General features: G+C 49.5%; 2 protein-coding genes across 5 annotated transcripts; both read left to right on the top strand.

The window, feature by feature from the left end:
- Window positions 1-5,307: 5,307 nt before the first annotated feature.
- On the top strand, window positions 5,308-11,992 carry WDR45 (WD repeat domain 45). Of its 4 annotated transcripts, none has more exons than XR_004966849.1 (11): window positions 5,308-5,876; window positions 7,962-8,033; window positions 8,164-8,238; window positions 8,328-8,432; window positions 9,493-9,601; window positions 9,724-9,818; window positions 10,461-10,540; window positions 10,654-10,862; window positions 10,942-11,043; window positions 11,138-11,278; window positions 11,526-11,992. XR_004966849.1 is itself a non-coding variant. In XM_036304316.1 (11 exons), the coding sequence occupies exons 2-11, from the start codon at window positions 7,979-7,981 to the stop codon at window positions 11,633-11,635; spliced, it is 1,086 nt and encodes a 361-aa protein (XP_036160209.1). In that variant the 5' UTR covers window positions 5,330-5,871; window positions 7,962-7,978; the 3' UTR covers window positions 11,636-11,992. The 4 variants fall into 4 exon arrangements, 3 of the variants coding, with proteins under 3 accessions (XP_036160209.1, XP_036160208.1, XP_036160210.1); XM_036304316.1 differs by having other exon boundaries at window positions 5,330-5,871; window positions 11,133-11,278; XM_036304315.1 differs by having other exon boundaries at window positions 5,337-5,876; window positions 11,133-11,278.
- A 143-nt stretch (window positions 11,993-12,135) lies between these two features.
- On the top strand, window positions 12,136-15,155 carry PRAF2 (PRA1 domain family member 2). Its single transcript, XM_036304319.1, has 3 exons — window positions 12,136-12,627; window positions 13,620-13,837; window positions 14,262-15,155. The coding sequence occupies exons 1-3, from the start codon at window positions 12,449-12,451 to the stop codon at window positions 14,399-14,401; spliced, it is 537 nt and encodes a 178-aa protein (XP_036160212.1). The 5' UTR covers window positions 12,136-12,448; the 3' UTR covers window positions 14,402-15,155.
- The last annotated feature ends 123 nt before the right edge of the window (window positions 15,156-15,278 follow it).

Below are 15,278 nucleotides of genomic sequence, written 5' to 3'. Positions count from 1 at the left end.
TCTCTTGGCTTTTTAAATGTCCTCTTTTGAAAAGTGTCTATTTAGGTGCTTTGCCCATTTTTTTATTGGATTGTTTATCTTCCTTTTGTTAAGTTGTATGAGTTCCCTGTAAATGTTGGAGATTAAACCCTTATCGGTGATAACACTGGCAAATATGTTTTCCCATGCAGTGGGCTTTCTTGTTGTTTTGTTGATGGTTTCTTTTGCTGTGCAGAAGCTTTTTATTTTGATGTAGTCCCATTTGTTTATTTTCTCTTTAGTTTCCACTGCCCTAGGAGCTGTATCAGTGAAGAAATTGCTTCAGCATATGTCTGAGATTTTGTTGCCTTTGGATTCCTCTAGTATTTTTATGGTTTTCCGTCGTATGTTTAAGTCCTTTATCCATTTTGAGTTTAGTTTTGTGTATGGTGTAAGTTGGTTCCCTTACTTTCTCTCTCTAAAAAAATAAAAGCTGAGAAGGGCTCTGTCTCAGGTAGAATTTGGTTGCTCCAGGTAACTGGATTCTCAAAAAGGTTATTGTCAAAGAATCCTCAAACTTTTCTGTTTAACGGTCTGAGATACAAAAATCAATGAGGAAAGTCAGAGTTTAGGCACAGTTGTTTTTTGTTTTTTTTTAAATTGTTACTGATTTTAGAGAGAGAGAAAAAAAACATTAATTTGTTATTCCACGTATTTATGCATTCATTGATTCTTATATGTGCACTGACCAGGGATGAAACCCAAAACCTTGGCCTATCAGGATGACTCCAACCAACTGAGCTACCCAGCCAGGGTGGCACAATTGTTTCTAAATCATCCCCAGTCACTAAGTCATAGATGTAATAAGTAGGATTTGAGTTAGATCTAGGCCACTGGTACAAAGTCCTGATGGGTCAGAATGTGGCACAGTGCTAGAGAACTTAAAACACCCCTAGAGCAGATAGTAAAGATAAGCTACTGTCCCCACTGCCAAGCAGAGGTAGACTGGTGTTTAGAGCCAAAGTGAGAATACTGGTAGCTATGCGCCTCTAAGGTAAGGTGATTATGAAACCTTCCAATATTTAGTAACCCCAACATGAAGCACACTTGCACAGGCTGACTTTTTGGTCATTTCCTAATTAATTCCAGAACTCATCTGTTCTCAAGATTGGCTAAACAGGCTTGTTCAAGGAGGCAGCAGGAACAAACCCTACTCAGTTAATCCATCTCCAGTCATTGTGAGTGGGTGCACTACCCCTGGAATTCCAGGCTTGGTTGTATTTTTAATCCGGGTGAAGGGTTGGGATTCTAGAGCTTCCCAATTTGTCATGTCCAGTACTCAGCTTCCTCTGCTGTATGTGCTTCACCCAGTCAAGAAGGCCTATTCCTTTCTCCAAATCATAATAAACCCATTTGGTAACACCCTCGAGAAGGGCCCGGATCTCCCTGGGGAAAGGCACTGGTCCCCTGTGTCTGCCCTGCAACATGGCATAACCTGACAGTTTTGGACAATACCTTCAACTCCTCCATGCACCATGATACTTAAAATAGATCTTTCATCAGATTCTGATTTCCTGGAGTTAACATTTCTCCCAAGCCTGTCTTTCAAAATGGGGCCTAAAGTTATTGAGTACTGCCTTGTGTTCAGAATGCCTAGCCTACTCTGCCTCACCCTTCAGTCTTGCTCTCACAGAGCCTCAAGGTCACACACAGGTGAGAGCTTAGGGCCTCCTCAGTTCTTTTCTGGGTGTGTTTACAGCCTTGCACATGCACCTGCATCTGTCCTTCCAGATCCCCAGGAATATATCAGATCTTTTCTGAAAATTTTTATGTATTGATTAGAGAGAAAAACATTGATATGTTGTTCCACCTATTTTTGCATTCATTGATTTCTTGTATGTGCCCTGACTGGGGATTGAACCCAAAATATTGGCATAGCTGGACAATGCTCTGAGTCTAACCAAAGGCCCTACCCAGCCAGAGCTTCAGAGCTGTTCAAATCCCCCTCTGGACATTTTATTCCCTAGCTCTTACTTTCATGTTTATTGGTCAACCTCTTGTTTGCTCTAGCTCTTATCACCACAGCAGGCATCTGTGGAGTTAAACAATGACCACCAACTGTTTTGAAATGGTATGCAAACAGTTCTGAGTCAGGTCAAAGATGAGCTCTGTAAGGGGAAGTGTCTCGGGAACTGCCATACAGGTGACAATTACCTGGGTCTCACACCCACTAGAATGGCTACTATTTTAAAAAAGAAAAGTGTTGGTGAGGATGTGAGAAATTGGAACCTTTATGAACTATTGGTTGGAATATAAAATGGTGCAGCTGCTATGGAAAATAGTATGACATTTCCTCCCAAAATTAAAAAACAATTACTATTTAATCCATCAATTCCACTTCTGGATATATAGCCAGAAGAATTGATTTTGCACACCCATGCTCATAGCAACATTATTCTCAATAGCCAAAAGGTGGAAGCAGTCCAGTGTCCATCAGTGAATAAGCAAAGTGTGGCATATACAAAATAAACAAAAAAAGGGAAAATGTGGTAATACATGCAATGTTATTTACCTTTTAAAAGGAAGGAAATTCCAATAAAAAACTAAGTAAAAGGAAGGAAACTCTAACACATGCTGCAACACAAATGAACCTTGAAGACATTTTGCTAAGTGGCATAAGCCAGTCACCAAAAGACAAATTTTTGTGGTATCCAGAGTAGTCAAATTCATAAAAATGTAAAGTAGAGGGTTCCGGTGGCAGCAACTGCAGCGCATGGCGACCCTAGGACATCCTGCTGGGGAGACACCGGCAGCCCCAGCACCAGGACAGCACCAGGACACTGGCCTGGTGCGAGGAGCAGCTAGAACTGGGCCTCAAGATGCAGAGACCCAGCCTGCGGGCTCTCAAGACAGCAGCCCCCTCAGCCCACGTGCAGCCTGTAGGTGAGACCACCAGAAAGAAGATCCGAAGGGTCTGCAGGCCCCGCCTAGAAAGGGGAACCAAGGCCACCCTGAACATTCCAGATGAAGAGTTTAGGTTCAATTTCTTTTAGCCTCTCCTCCCATCTTGCAACTGCCCCTCTCCCCCCAGGGTGTAGGGGTTTGCCTGGAGTGCATTTAGAGGGATGTGGGTTTGGTCTGTGCCTGGAGGGTCAGTTAACCTGGTGCCATGGCTGCTGGGCAAATGTGAGGCCAGCATATTGAATACTGTCTGACAAGCACAAGACCCCATTTGTAGGTTTTCAGATGAATGGTTCCTGCTGCTAGAAGAGGAAGGTCCATTGAAAAGGCTTCTGCAGTCAACTGAAGTGTCAGCATGTGGCAGGAACGTCTTGCTCAGTTTTCAGGGTTAGACTACGTGGCTGAGGGTGAGGGGGAAGCTGCATAATTGCACATTGGTGCTCACTTAGGAAAGGCATGCTGTTACACCGGATGGTGCTTACGTAAAGAAAAAAATAGTAAAAACAGAAACAAAACAATAAAAATGGAAAAGTAAAGTAGAATGATGGTTGCCAGGAGCTAGGGGAGAGGGAAATGGGAGTTGTTTAATGGGTATAGATTTTGCAAGATGAAGTTCTGGAGATTGGATGTAGAACAATGAAAATATCCTTAACACTACTGAACTTGTACACTTAAAAATAGTTAAGATGGTAATTTTTTTTTAAATTTCTTTTTTTTAATATATTTTATTGATTTTTACAGAGAGGAAGGGAGAGAGATAGAGAGATAGAAACATCGATGAGAGAGAAACATCGATCAGCTGCCTTCTGCACATCTCCTACTGGGGATGTGCCTGCAACCAAGGTACATGCCCTTGACCGGAATCGAACCTGGGACCCTTCAGTCCGCAGGCTGACGCTCTATCCACGGAGCCAAACCGGTTTCGGCAAGATGGTAAATTTTATGTAATATGTATTTCATTACAATTAAAAGTACATGAGCCTAGCCAGTGTGGCTCAGTGGTTGAGCATTGACTGATGAACCAAGTGGTCCCCAGTATGATTCATGGTTAAGGCACATGCCTGAGTTGCAGACTCTATCCCCAGTGGGGGGTGTGCAGGAGGCAGCTGATCAATGATTCTGTTTCATCATTGAGATTTCTCTCTCCCTCTCCCTTCCTCTCTGAAGCCAATAAAAATCTTTAAAAAAATAGTGTACAATTAAATGTTTTTTTTAGTATACTTACAGAGTTATACAACCATCACCACAATCAGTTTTAGAACACTTTCATAACCCTCAAAAGAAACCCCATATCTCTTTTCAGTCATTGCCCTTTTCTTCCTCCTCCTACCTCAGCCCCAGGCAACCACTAATCTACTTTTTGTCTCTATGGATTTGCCTGTTCTGCACACGTCATACAAATGGAGTCATACAATATGCAAGTGGCTTCTTTCACTTAGCATACTATTTTCAAGGCTCTTGCCATTGGTTGAGATGACAGAGACAGGAGGGTATTTGAGCCAGGGAAATTCCAGAGATCTGTTTGGATGGTCTACATTTGAGATGCCTTATAAGACATACATGTAAACATGTCAAACAAGCCATAGTATATATATGAGTCTAGTGTTCAGGAGAGGTCTGGCATAAAAGCCTAAATTAGTGGATCTTCCAAAAAATTTGCAATAATTAAGGCTATGATACAAGATGAAGTCACTTAAGGAGACAATATTGTCTACAAAATTAAGGGGGCCAGGATCATCCCAAGGATACTCCAATAATATTTGGAAATTGGATAAAGATGATTAGCCAGAGATGTCAGAGAAACCCGAGAGTTGAGAGCAAGAGACTGTGGAATGTACTGGGCAATCACAGGAGAGGGATAGGGAAGTAAATGCTGCTTTGGCAAGATTATTACTTATCTTCTTGATAAGTAATAATCTGGTTGAGCAGTCTCAGAGATATGGGAGTGACAGAAGCCAGACTGAATTAAGTTAAATATGATCTGGGACATGAAGAAATGTAGCATGAAGAAGGCCAGAAGACTGGCTTTGTTGAGGAGCATAGCAATGGAGTCCTCCATGGATGATGACAACACAGTACATGAAACCATCTGGCCACCAGTAGGGGAACAGCTGAACAGTGTTACATTTATTCCATGGAATGCCATGAATCAGTTTAAAAGGATAAATAAAACAGATGTCCACTATATATAAATAACTTTTAAAAGAGAGAGACAGACACATCGACTTGTCGTTCCACTTATTTATGCACTCATTGGTTGATTCTCGTATGTGCCCTAAACTGGGACTGAACCCTTAACCTTAGTGTAATGGGAGGACGCTATAATCAACTGAGCTACCTGGGGAGGGCAAAACACCAATTTTATTTTGTAAATAAAGAGCTGGGTGGGAAAATTCCATCCCTGTTTTCTCAAAGTCAAGGGTGGATAGTCTCAGCTGTCAAGGTCTCCAAGATCGCCTCCGCCCGAGGGCTCCCACCCTGTCTTCTCTCTAGGAGTCTGGGAGAACAAGGTATTAACAGAACGCGGCCACTCTAGCCCACCTCGGAGGTCCAAGTCTCGTTTGCCCAGAAAGTTAACTCCTCATGCTCTTCAAGCTGAACCAAAGTGGTAAATCCTCGGCCCTTTCTCACTTAGCCAGGGAAGGCTCCCTCGCCCACCCCCTCTTCATTTCCCTCAAACACTCATGACCACGCGGAGCTTCCTCCCCTCTCTGCGCCCTCCTAGGAGAACGCAGTTTTCATTCGCGTTGTTCCAAAGCCCCAAAACCGGAACAAGGAGGGCTACGGCCTCACCTTCCAGCCAGGATGTGTCATTTCCGGTGCCAGGCTCCCTCCCCCGGAAGTGAGACCTGATGTAAACAAGGGAGCCGGGTGTCAAGGCCCTGGAGGTCAGAAAGCTGTGCCGCGGGCGGCACCCAGACCTGGGCCTAGGATCGGGAGGCGGGAGCGGAGGTCAGGTGAGTACGGGTGGCGGGGAGCTGGGACATAACTCCAGAACTGGTCGGAGTTTGCGGGTGGGCTGGGAGGCCTTTTGAGCAAGGGTCTTGGTGGTTGAGGGGATCTGGGACAGCGATCTTGAATAAGTGCTTGGTGTTGGAAAGAGTATGAGTGCTATCATGGACGTGAAGAAATGCTGGGGAGCGGGCGCTTTGTGTGAGGCATCCCTGGGCAAGGTTCTTGGGTGGTGCGGATCTTTGAAATGGGAGTTCAAAAAAAGGGTGATCTTGGAAGGTGGAGCTGTCAAAAGAATGGGTCTTCGCGAGTAAGGTGGTACCCGGCAAGAAAGGAGGTTTGGGCTCTTGGGGGATGGAGAAGGGTAAGCCTGGGCAAAGTTCCTGGGGAGATCAGGGTTTGAAGGGAGTATGGGAGCTATCGGACAGGAAACTTAAGGAAGTCCGGGACAGGAGGGGGGATGAGTTATCCCAGGTAGGGGTTTGGGGAGGTGTGTCCTGGACAATGGCCTTAAGGGGGTAGAGGTGCTCTGGGGAGAGGATAAGTGGTCTGGAGGAATCTGTCAACATAAGAAACGTCCAGACCTGTTGAATTTTTATTTTACTTAAGCCAAAACTGACTGCAATTGCCAGGAAACAAGATCTCAAATGTTTTGGAGAATAAGAGTTTGCAGTTTCTTTCATGCATTTGAGATTAAGGCAAGAACTTAAGGAAGATTACATGAAGGTGGGAGAAAGCAAGGTGGAGATGGGATTAGAAGGGGTCTGACAGGTGGCATTTCAAAGGCATGTTATCCTAGATAAGCAGAAACAATAGACAGGGCTTGCTTAAGACAAAATTAAGCCTTTTACTAAAGAAGTTATATGCCTGTGGTGTGACTACCCATCATGACCTGCCCAGTTAGGAATTTATAATCAGATCACCGTGAGGTTACTTTCTTTTTTTAAGTTTCTTTAAAATATATATTTTATTGATTTTTTACAGAGAGGAAGGGAGAGGGATAGAGAGTTAGAAACATCGATGAGAGAGAAGCATCGATCAGCTGCCTCCTGCACACCTCCTACTCAGTATGTGCCACAACCAAGGTACATGCCCTTGACCAGAATCGAACCTGGGACCCTCTATCCACTAAGCCAAACCGGCTAGGGCTTGTGAGGTTACTTTCTGTAGAACCCCTTTTTTGTCCACAAAGCACGGGGGGGGGGGGCAGGATTCCTGGGGTAAGTCCAAGCCAACCCATGTTGGAGTCATGGACAGTACAGCACATGGAAGAAGCTGTCCTCTAAGGGGTAGGGGACTTGGAGTGATAGGGGATCCTGAGGTAGGGTCTTTAGGGTATAAGGGGATCTAGGGAAGCATCCAGGCTGGTCCTTATGGGAGGAAGTTAGCATGACATGAGAAGGGGTCATCTGGAGGTAGGCTGGGATCCTGAAGGAGTTTAGGGAAGCCTGTGAGGAGGGAAGGTGTGAAAACACTGTCGAGTGGTGGAATAGGTTGCAGGGGTTCTGAACAGTGGACCAATCATAGTTGGTCTCAGGCCCAGGTCATGGAGATGCAGGAAGAGATGGATGTTCTAGCACCCTCTCCCCATTTGTTGACATGTGGAGTTGGATGCTAGGGTCAGGTATGAAGATGAGAAGTGGGTGGGGGGTTGATTCCAGGCCATGTTGGGTATTGGGGCCAGGATTGCCTGGGGATAGGGAGGAGATATCACTGGGGCAATTACTTTCTTTTTTTTAAGAGGGAGGGGGTGCAGAGGAAACTTTGTTACAACATGGAGTTTCGCGGATGGGGCAATTACTTTCTTACTACTTTCTGACAAGCAGCCTGTGAGGGCTGGGGAATAAGAAGGAGGTAGAGGGTCCAGGTCAGGGTAGCCAAATGTGAGAGGTGCCTGGCCATGCTGTTTGGGGTCTTGGGAGCTTAGAGTGGAGACCCCAGGACTCTCTGCCCTGTTTTTGTCTTTACAGTCATGCTGTGGTTGGTAGCAGAGTGGGAGGAGAAAGAAGAAATCAATTAGGGACAGAAGTTCTAGGACTTGGAGGGCAGACCCCAGGACTCTTTCCAACCCTATCCCCATTTGTATCCAGGGAAGCAATCCTGAATCATGACTCAGCAACCACTTCGAGGGGTGACCAGCCTGCGTTTCAACCAAGACCAAAGTGAGAGACTTTTACCTGGGAGGGAGGGAGGGAGGGAGGGAGGGAGGGCTAGAGGTGGGTGTTAAGCAGCCTGTCCTAGCTTCCCACGTGGGCATCCTTTGAGGCAGCCTGGATTCCTCCCATTCCCTAGGCTGCTTTTGCTGTGCCATGGAGACAGGCGTACGCATCTACAACGTGGAACCATTGATGGAGAAGGGGCACCTGGGTGAGCCATCAGTGGGGAAGAGGCAGTGGGTAGAAGGGCTGGGCTGGACATTGGCTTTCACCCTTGCTGACACCCTGGTCCTTGTCCAGACCATGAGCAGGTGGGCAGCATGGGCCTGGTGGAAATGCTGTACCGCTCCAACCTGCTGGCCCTGGTGGGTGGTGGTAGCAGTCCCAAGTTCTCAGAGATCTCAGGTAAGTACCCTCATCTCATCCACCCTTGGCCCAGATTCCCTGGAATCGTGGCCCCCTCCAGGCACCCCAAGGCACTGGCAGATGAAGACGTCAGAGCACCTTAAAGTCTAACAGTGAGGCCTACAGCTTAGAAATCATGACTCATAGCTTAAGAAGCTTGATGTTCTGTCTTAATTTAACAAACATTAATTGAATGTCTCCTGTACACCATGTCTTTACCTATAGGGTACTTGTTGTGAGCCTGGTACTGTTCTAAGCACTTTATGTGTATTAACCCATTTAACCCTCACCATAACTCTATATGTGGTAGGAAATATCAATACCCCATTTCTACAGATGAAGAAACTGAGGACCAGAGAGATTGAGCAACCTATCTAACCAATAGGTTTTAACATAATTTTTTATGTATATGTTTTTATTTATTTTTAGAGAGAGAGGAAAGGAGAGGGATAGATAGAAACATCAATGAGAGAAAAACATCATTGATCTGCCTCCTGCACGCCCCCTACTGATGATTGAGCCCACAACCCCGGCATGTGTCCTGACTGGGAATCGAATTGTTGACCTCTTGGTTTCTGAGTCAATGCTCAACCACTGAGCCACACTGGCCAGGCTAGCTCTGAATATCTTGAAGCCATCTCCCCAATGCTTACTTGCCTTGAGTCTCAAGTGCCATATTGTTTTAAAGGGATTTTTGTTGATCCCACTGGGACATGGCAAGAGACTTGCCCTAGGCAAGTCAGGGAGCCTAGGATTTCTCACAAATCTTGGGAGTATAGGGACTAGGACCCTAGAGGCAGAAATAGTGACAGGATTAAGCCCCGGCTTGCTTGCTGATGGGCTGTGAAGTCCTTCAGTGAATACTCAATCCCTTCAAGCCTCAGTTTCCTCACTTGTGAATGGGTGTAGTAGCTCTCATGCTGTGTGAGGCTCACTTTGGGTATTAGTGAGAGGTTAAACAAGTGGGTGGAAGTCCCATGGGGAGGAGGGACGGGTTTTGTATCAGCAGGGCTGTCCCTCAGCTTAAACCTTGGCCCCCAAAATGCACCCAACTGCCCAGCAGTGCTGATCTGGGATGATGCCCGGGAGGGCAAGGACTCCAAGGACAAGCTGGTGCTGGAGTTCACCTTCACCAAGGCAGTGCTGGCTGTGCGCATGCGCCATGACAAGTGAGCCTGAGGAGGACTGGGGGTGGGGGAGGCAGGAGGTCCCCATAGCAGGTGAGAGGGTTAGTTCTGCCTGAACATCTGCCCTCCCCTCATGGCTGTTGTGTGTAATGTGATGCCTACAGAATTGTGATTGTGCTGAAAAACCGCATCTATGTATACTCCTTCCCTGACAATCCCCGGAAGCTGTTTGAGTTCGACACCCGGGACAACCCAAAGGGTAAGAAGACCCAGATATGCAGGAATAAGGGCAGGGGGCAGGGGATGAGGTGGAGAGGAAGAAATAAAGAGAAAATGGGAGGGGTACACAGAGAAGTGGGGAAAAAGAGGTATGGAGAGTCTTTGCACAGAGATACTCAGATGGCCTGGGACGCACATACAGGGGTGGGCAAAAGTAGGTTTACAGTTGTTCATATGAGAAAAGACATGCAAGTTCTGATAATTACAAGACACAGGATTCCTCAAAAGAACGTCACAATGCAGCTATAAACCTACTTTTGTTGCCAAATCCTGTACTCCCCATCTATTCATCTTTCCATCCCTTAGCCAGTTCTCTCTCCCAACCCTTAGCCCTGCCCCACTCATGTGCTCCAGATGGCAGAGCAAACATACCTAGTAAGCACGTAGGTGGGTGTGTCAGGGATCCTTGGGCCTCCTGGGGCTGCCACAGCTGCGTAGGGAAGAAGGGAATATTCCTCACTGGTGGGGATCACAGCTGAGGCCAGCACCCTGAGGCTTCTATAGGTAACGTGTATCATGGAAAGTTAAAGTCCAGCCCTTATCCAGCTCTGTCCATTCTGAGCCCCTGCCTGGCCACTGCCTCCCCTTCACAAGCCCCTCCTACTTCATCCTCACACCCTAGGGCTCTGTGACCTCTGCCCCAGCCTGGAAAAACAGCTGCTAGTGTTCCCAGGACACAAGTGCGGGAGTCTGCAACTTGTGGTGAGTTGTCCAGTGGGAAGAAGTGAGTAGGTGGGTAGGTTAGTTCTCCCTGTAGACTCTGGGACCCTTCCCTCCATACTACCCCAAGCACAAACTGCTCCTTCCCATCATAGGACCTGGCAAGCACAAAGCCAGGCACTTCATCTGCGCCATTTACCATCAACGCACATCAGAGCGACGTGGCCTGTGTGTCCCTGAACCAGCCAGGCACCGTAGTGGCCTCGGCCTCTCAGAAGGGCACCCTTATTCGCCTTTTTGACACACAGTCCAAGGAAAAACTGGTGGAACTACGCCGAGGCACTGATCCTGCCACCCTCTACTGGTGAGCACAGGGTATGCATGGTGGGCCAGCGACTCCACACCATATGACAGGTAGGCACAATAGCTGATTTATCTTCCAGCATCAACTTCAGCCATGACTCTTCCTTCCTGTGCGCTTCCAGTGATAAGGGCACGGTCCATATCTTTGCCCTCAAGGATACCCGCCTCAACCGCCGCTCTGCGTGAGTACCCCCTCCCCCTGCCCCACCCTGCCATGTCCCCATACCCCTGCCCATGTACCCTACCTGGGCTTAGTCAGTACTGCCTGCAGGCTAGCTCGAGTGGGCAAAGTCGGGCCTATGATTGGACAATATGTGGACTCTCAGTGGAGCCTGGCGAGTTTCACAGTGCCTGCTGAATCGGCCTGCATCTGCGCCTTCGGTCGCAACACTTCCAAGAACGTCAACTCTGTCATTGGTAAGTGGGAGGAACCCTTGACTGGGGGTATTGCATGGGCAAAGGCCTGCAGGTTGGACCTGAAAGAATTTTAGGGAATAGGAAGCATAAAGAAGCTAGAATGGGTGGTTCAACTCCATTATCAGTGAGGGGAGTGGCATGCGGGCAAAGGCCTGGAAGGAGATTTGTAATCCATGGGATGCCTTATTTCAAGTGTGTGGCTTTGGCAGCCTCTAACTTTTTTACTGATCTTCCCCCCCTCCTCCAGCCATCTGTGTAGATGGGACCTTCCACAAATATGTCTTCACTCCTGATGGAAACTGCAACAGAGAGGCTTTCGATGTGTACCTTGACATCTGTGATGATGATGACTTTTAAGGACCCCGTGGGTTGTGCTAGGGACCTGCAGTGGCAAAGTGCAAAGCATTTATGGGAGTGGGAGTGCTGAAAGCCACCAGCCAGCAAGCACTAATGGGGCAGGTGCACACTTTCCACTCCTCAGAGCAATGCCTAAACAGCTCATTTCTCCCAAGTACTTCTTGTGTCCTTAAGGACTGTGTGCCCACAGGGCCAGGCCAGGGACCCAGAGGGGCAGCAGATGCCCTGGGGCTCCCAACCTGGAGAAGAGTACTAGGGCCCCAGAGGAAGTGCCCTAATCCAACCTGTGGGGATAAAAAAATTTTCCCAGAAAGAGCCAATCACTGATATGATGAATTTGAATAAAAATTAATAGTATTTATGGCTGGACCTCGGGGGTGGGGCCTGGAGTAGGTGAGGCTGAAAAGGCACTGCAGGAAATGTCCAGGAAAGGTGTGACCTACTTGGACAGGAAGGAGGTGGGATCCTGCTCCGGTCCTTCTGACAGTCCCTGCCATCATCTCTGCTTAGTCCGGATGTCTGGCTACTGTTGTGCTGCCAGCGCCACCCGGAACAGGGCCCCTTGGCGCCTCCACCTGGGCGTGGATGGGAATGCCACGCTCCGCTGCCTATATTTAGTTTCATGGCAGTTCCGGTTCTGGCGTTTGTATTTCCGATCACGTGTTTTGCGCCTGCGTCGTCCACCTGGGTGGATAGGGTAGCAGAAGCCCCGCCCAGACTCCATTTCCCGGTGTTCGCCGCGGTGGCGCAGGGTGTAACGGGTGTTGTAGTTCGACTGCTCTTCTGGCTGGTCCAGCTACATCGACTAGCAGGATGTCGGAGGTGCGGCTGCCACCGCTACGCGCCCTGGATGACTTCGTTTTGGGGTCGGCGCGTCTAGCGGCCCCGGATCCTTGCGACCCGCAGCGATGGTGCCACCGTGTCATCAACAACCTTCTCTACTACCAAACCAACTACCTTGTCTGCTTCGGCTTCGGTCTTGCCCTGGCTGGGTGAGGGAGGGCGGGAGGGAGGCGCCAGTTGGCCGGGGACGCCTACAGGGCGTGGAGGGTGGGCCCGCGGGATTCTGAGAACCGGGAAGGGTAGGAAACCTGGGTGGGGGGCTGCAAGGCCCGGAAGGGCAAATTCAGCAGAGATAGAAAGCCTGCGGGCCTTGGGAGTGGGGACTTGGAGGGAGTGGGACCTAGTTATAAGGAGGCCCTGGGCCTGGATACAGCCTAGCCGAGGGGGTTAGTGGGACTGGAAGGAAGACCTGGGGAAAATAGAGATTGTGGAACTGAAGGGGAAACGGCTGGAAGGTGGACCTGAAGATAAGGAAAACTTGAAAGTGGGACGTGAGTGTGTCTGGGATGGTGGGGCGATGTGAGTGATGGGGCTGGAGGCCTTAGGGCAGGGACAGGGATATCCCTGTGGTCATCCCTGTAGGAGCAGGTACTTGGGGAACTTGGGCCAAGAGAGAGGATCCAGGACTGAAGGCCTGCGACCCAACAGGGTTGGAGAGCCTGGAGGAGGGACTTGGGTGGGGATGTAAGATGAGAGTAGGACCTAAATCCTGGAAGAGGGTCCTGTAAGGACCCAGGGCCTGGGAAGAGGGAAATGTGTGGACACAAAGGCCTGGAAAAAATCTGCAAGGGTTGTGCTCCAAGGGTGGGTTTGGGGGCAGGATGGGGTGGTGTACTGGAGGGGGGGTGCTGTAGGGACAGAAGGAAGGAGTCTGAGTCTATCTGGATGGGAGCGCCTGGAGCTCAAAAAGATGGGGCTGCAGGATTGAAAAGAAAGGGTCCAGGGCTCCTGGGAGTCGGAAGTCCTGGAGGGTGGACTTAGAGACAGGGCTGGCCAGAGTATTTCTCCGGCTTGCAGGGTCCGGAAGGGGGGAACCAAAGCTCTAAGGGCCCGGGATCTTGTGCACAGTGGTCTGGGAAGCTTGGAGGCCGGGCGGCCCTCTCCCAACTGGCTGACTAGCTTAGTTCTATTGTCCCCGCAGGTACGTGCGCCCGCTGCACACTCTCCTAAGCGCGCTGGTAGTGGCGGTGGCCCTCGGGGTGCTGGTGTGGGCGGCTGAGAGTCGCGCGGCCGTGCGCCGCTGCCGCCGCAGTCACCCCGCCGCCTGCCTGGCCGCAGTGCTTGCCGTTGGCCTCCTGGTCCTCTGGGCGGTGGGCGGCGCTTGCACTTTCCTGCTCAGCATTGCCGGGCCAGTACTTCGTGAGTCTCCCCTACCCTGAGATACCCGGGAACAAGGCCAGCGCGTGCGCGTGGCGCCAGGCCGGCCCTGCCCTGGTTCTTGGGGAGGAGGGGGGGCTGGGAGACTTGGCGGGCAAGGCCACACCCCTTTACAAAGCACCTTCCTTGGCTAAGTTCTCCTCTTCTGGGAACGACTCTTAATACCGCCTTTCTGGGCCTCACTCCTGGTACTAAGTGCCTTCCACCAGCCACGTCCCAGTTACCGCCAGCCCTCCCCCGGCCACAACCCTGTTACAAAGTGTTCCTCAGCCAGTTTCAGGGTCAGAGGTGTCCTGTCCACTGACCATTCTATTGGCCTGACCACTCCAGTTCCTCTGTGGGCCCCCATTGGCTAAAGGCTGATGTCCCATTCCACTGACCCCACTCCTTTTGGTATTGCCCACAGTGATCCTGGTGCACGCCTCACTGCGCCTGCGCAACCTCAAGAACAAGATAGAGAACAAGATTGAGAGCATTGGTCTCAAGCGGACACCAATGGGGCTGCTACTGGAAGCACTGGGACAAGAGCAGGAGGCTGGATCCTAGGGCCTTGGGATCTATCTGTACCCATGACCTGGAGAATCCCAACCCCAACCCCAACCCATAACCGGGATTTAGAGCCTTTTCCCAGTCCTTAAAATAGGAGCCTCTTGCCCAGTTAAAAAAAGCAGGGCATTTGTAATGCTCCCCCTACCCCACCCCTAGATCCAAAACTAGGATATCCCTCATACCCAGTCCCCATTGCCTAGGGGAACAGAGTCTTCCCCAGCCCTGAACTTGAGACACAGAGCCACTCATCCATCCAGCCCAGAAGTGGGGCTTAGAGATTGGAGCATCCATGGCCAATATCAAATTCTGGATGGAACCCTCCCACAAACCTAATCTGGGACCCACTTGTCTCCCATGCTGAGTCCCAAAGCTGGGGTGTGGGACCAAGACATTCTCAAATCTTGAGTCTTAGATCAAGGCTTTTACAGACCACACCCCAGCTTTGAACCCAGAACAAGGCATTGCCAAATCTTGACCCCAGGACCGAAGTGTTCTCAGTCCCCTCTGGGTAGAAGTCAGGTATCCTGATCCTGTTGAACCCTTGGTCCCCAGTAACCCCAACACTCACCAGTCCCATTTGCCTCCCTTCAGCTCTGCTTAGGGATTCTGCCCCTCACCCCCCCCCCCACACACACACATACACAAGTTCCACGGTGGTGGGGACCATGGGGTGGGGGTAGCGCTGACCTGGAATGAGGCATATATATCAGTGTTATTGCAACAATAAAAGCTGTTAAATCGCTCAAGCTAATTGGGCCTATCATAGTGGCCTCTGCTTTTCAATTCTGCTAGATTCTTTATGACTGGGTTGGTCTCTGTCAAATATGTGGGCTGATGGGGTGATCTCTCCTTCCAGGAACTTGTTCATCTCTGG

This window comes from Myotis myotis, unplaced genomic scaffold (assembly GCF_014108235.1).
Source record: "Myotis myotis isolate mMyoMyo1 unplaced genomic scaffold, mMyoMyo1.p scaffold_m19_p_4, whole genome shotgun sequence".
NCBI lineage: Eukaryota > Metazoa > Chordata > Mammalia > Chiroptera > Vespertilionidae > Myotis > Myotis myotis.
The sequence above is the reverse complement of the archived record's forward strand: the minus strand, read 5'-3'. Positions and strand labels throughout refer to the sequence as shown.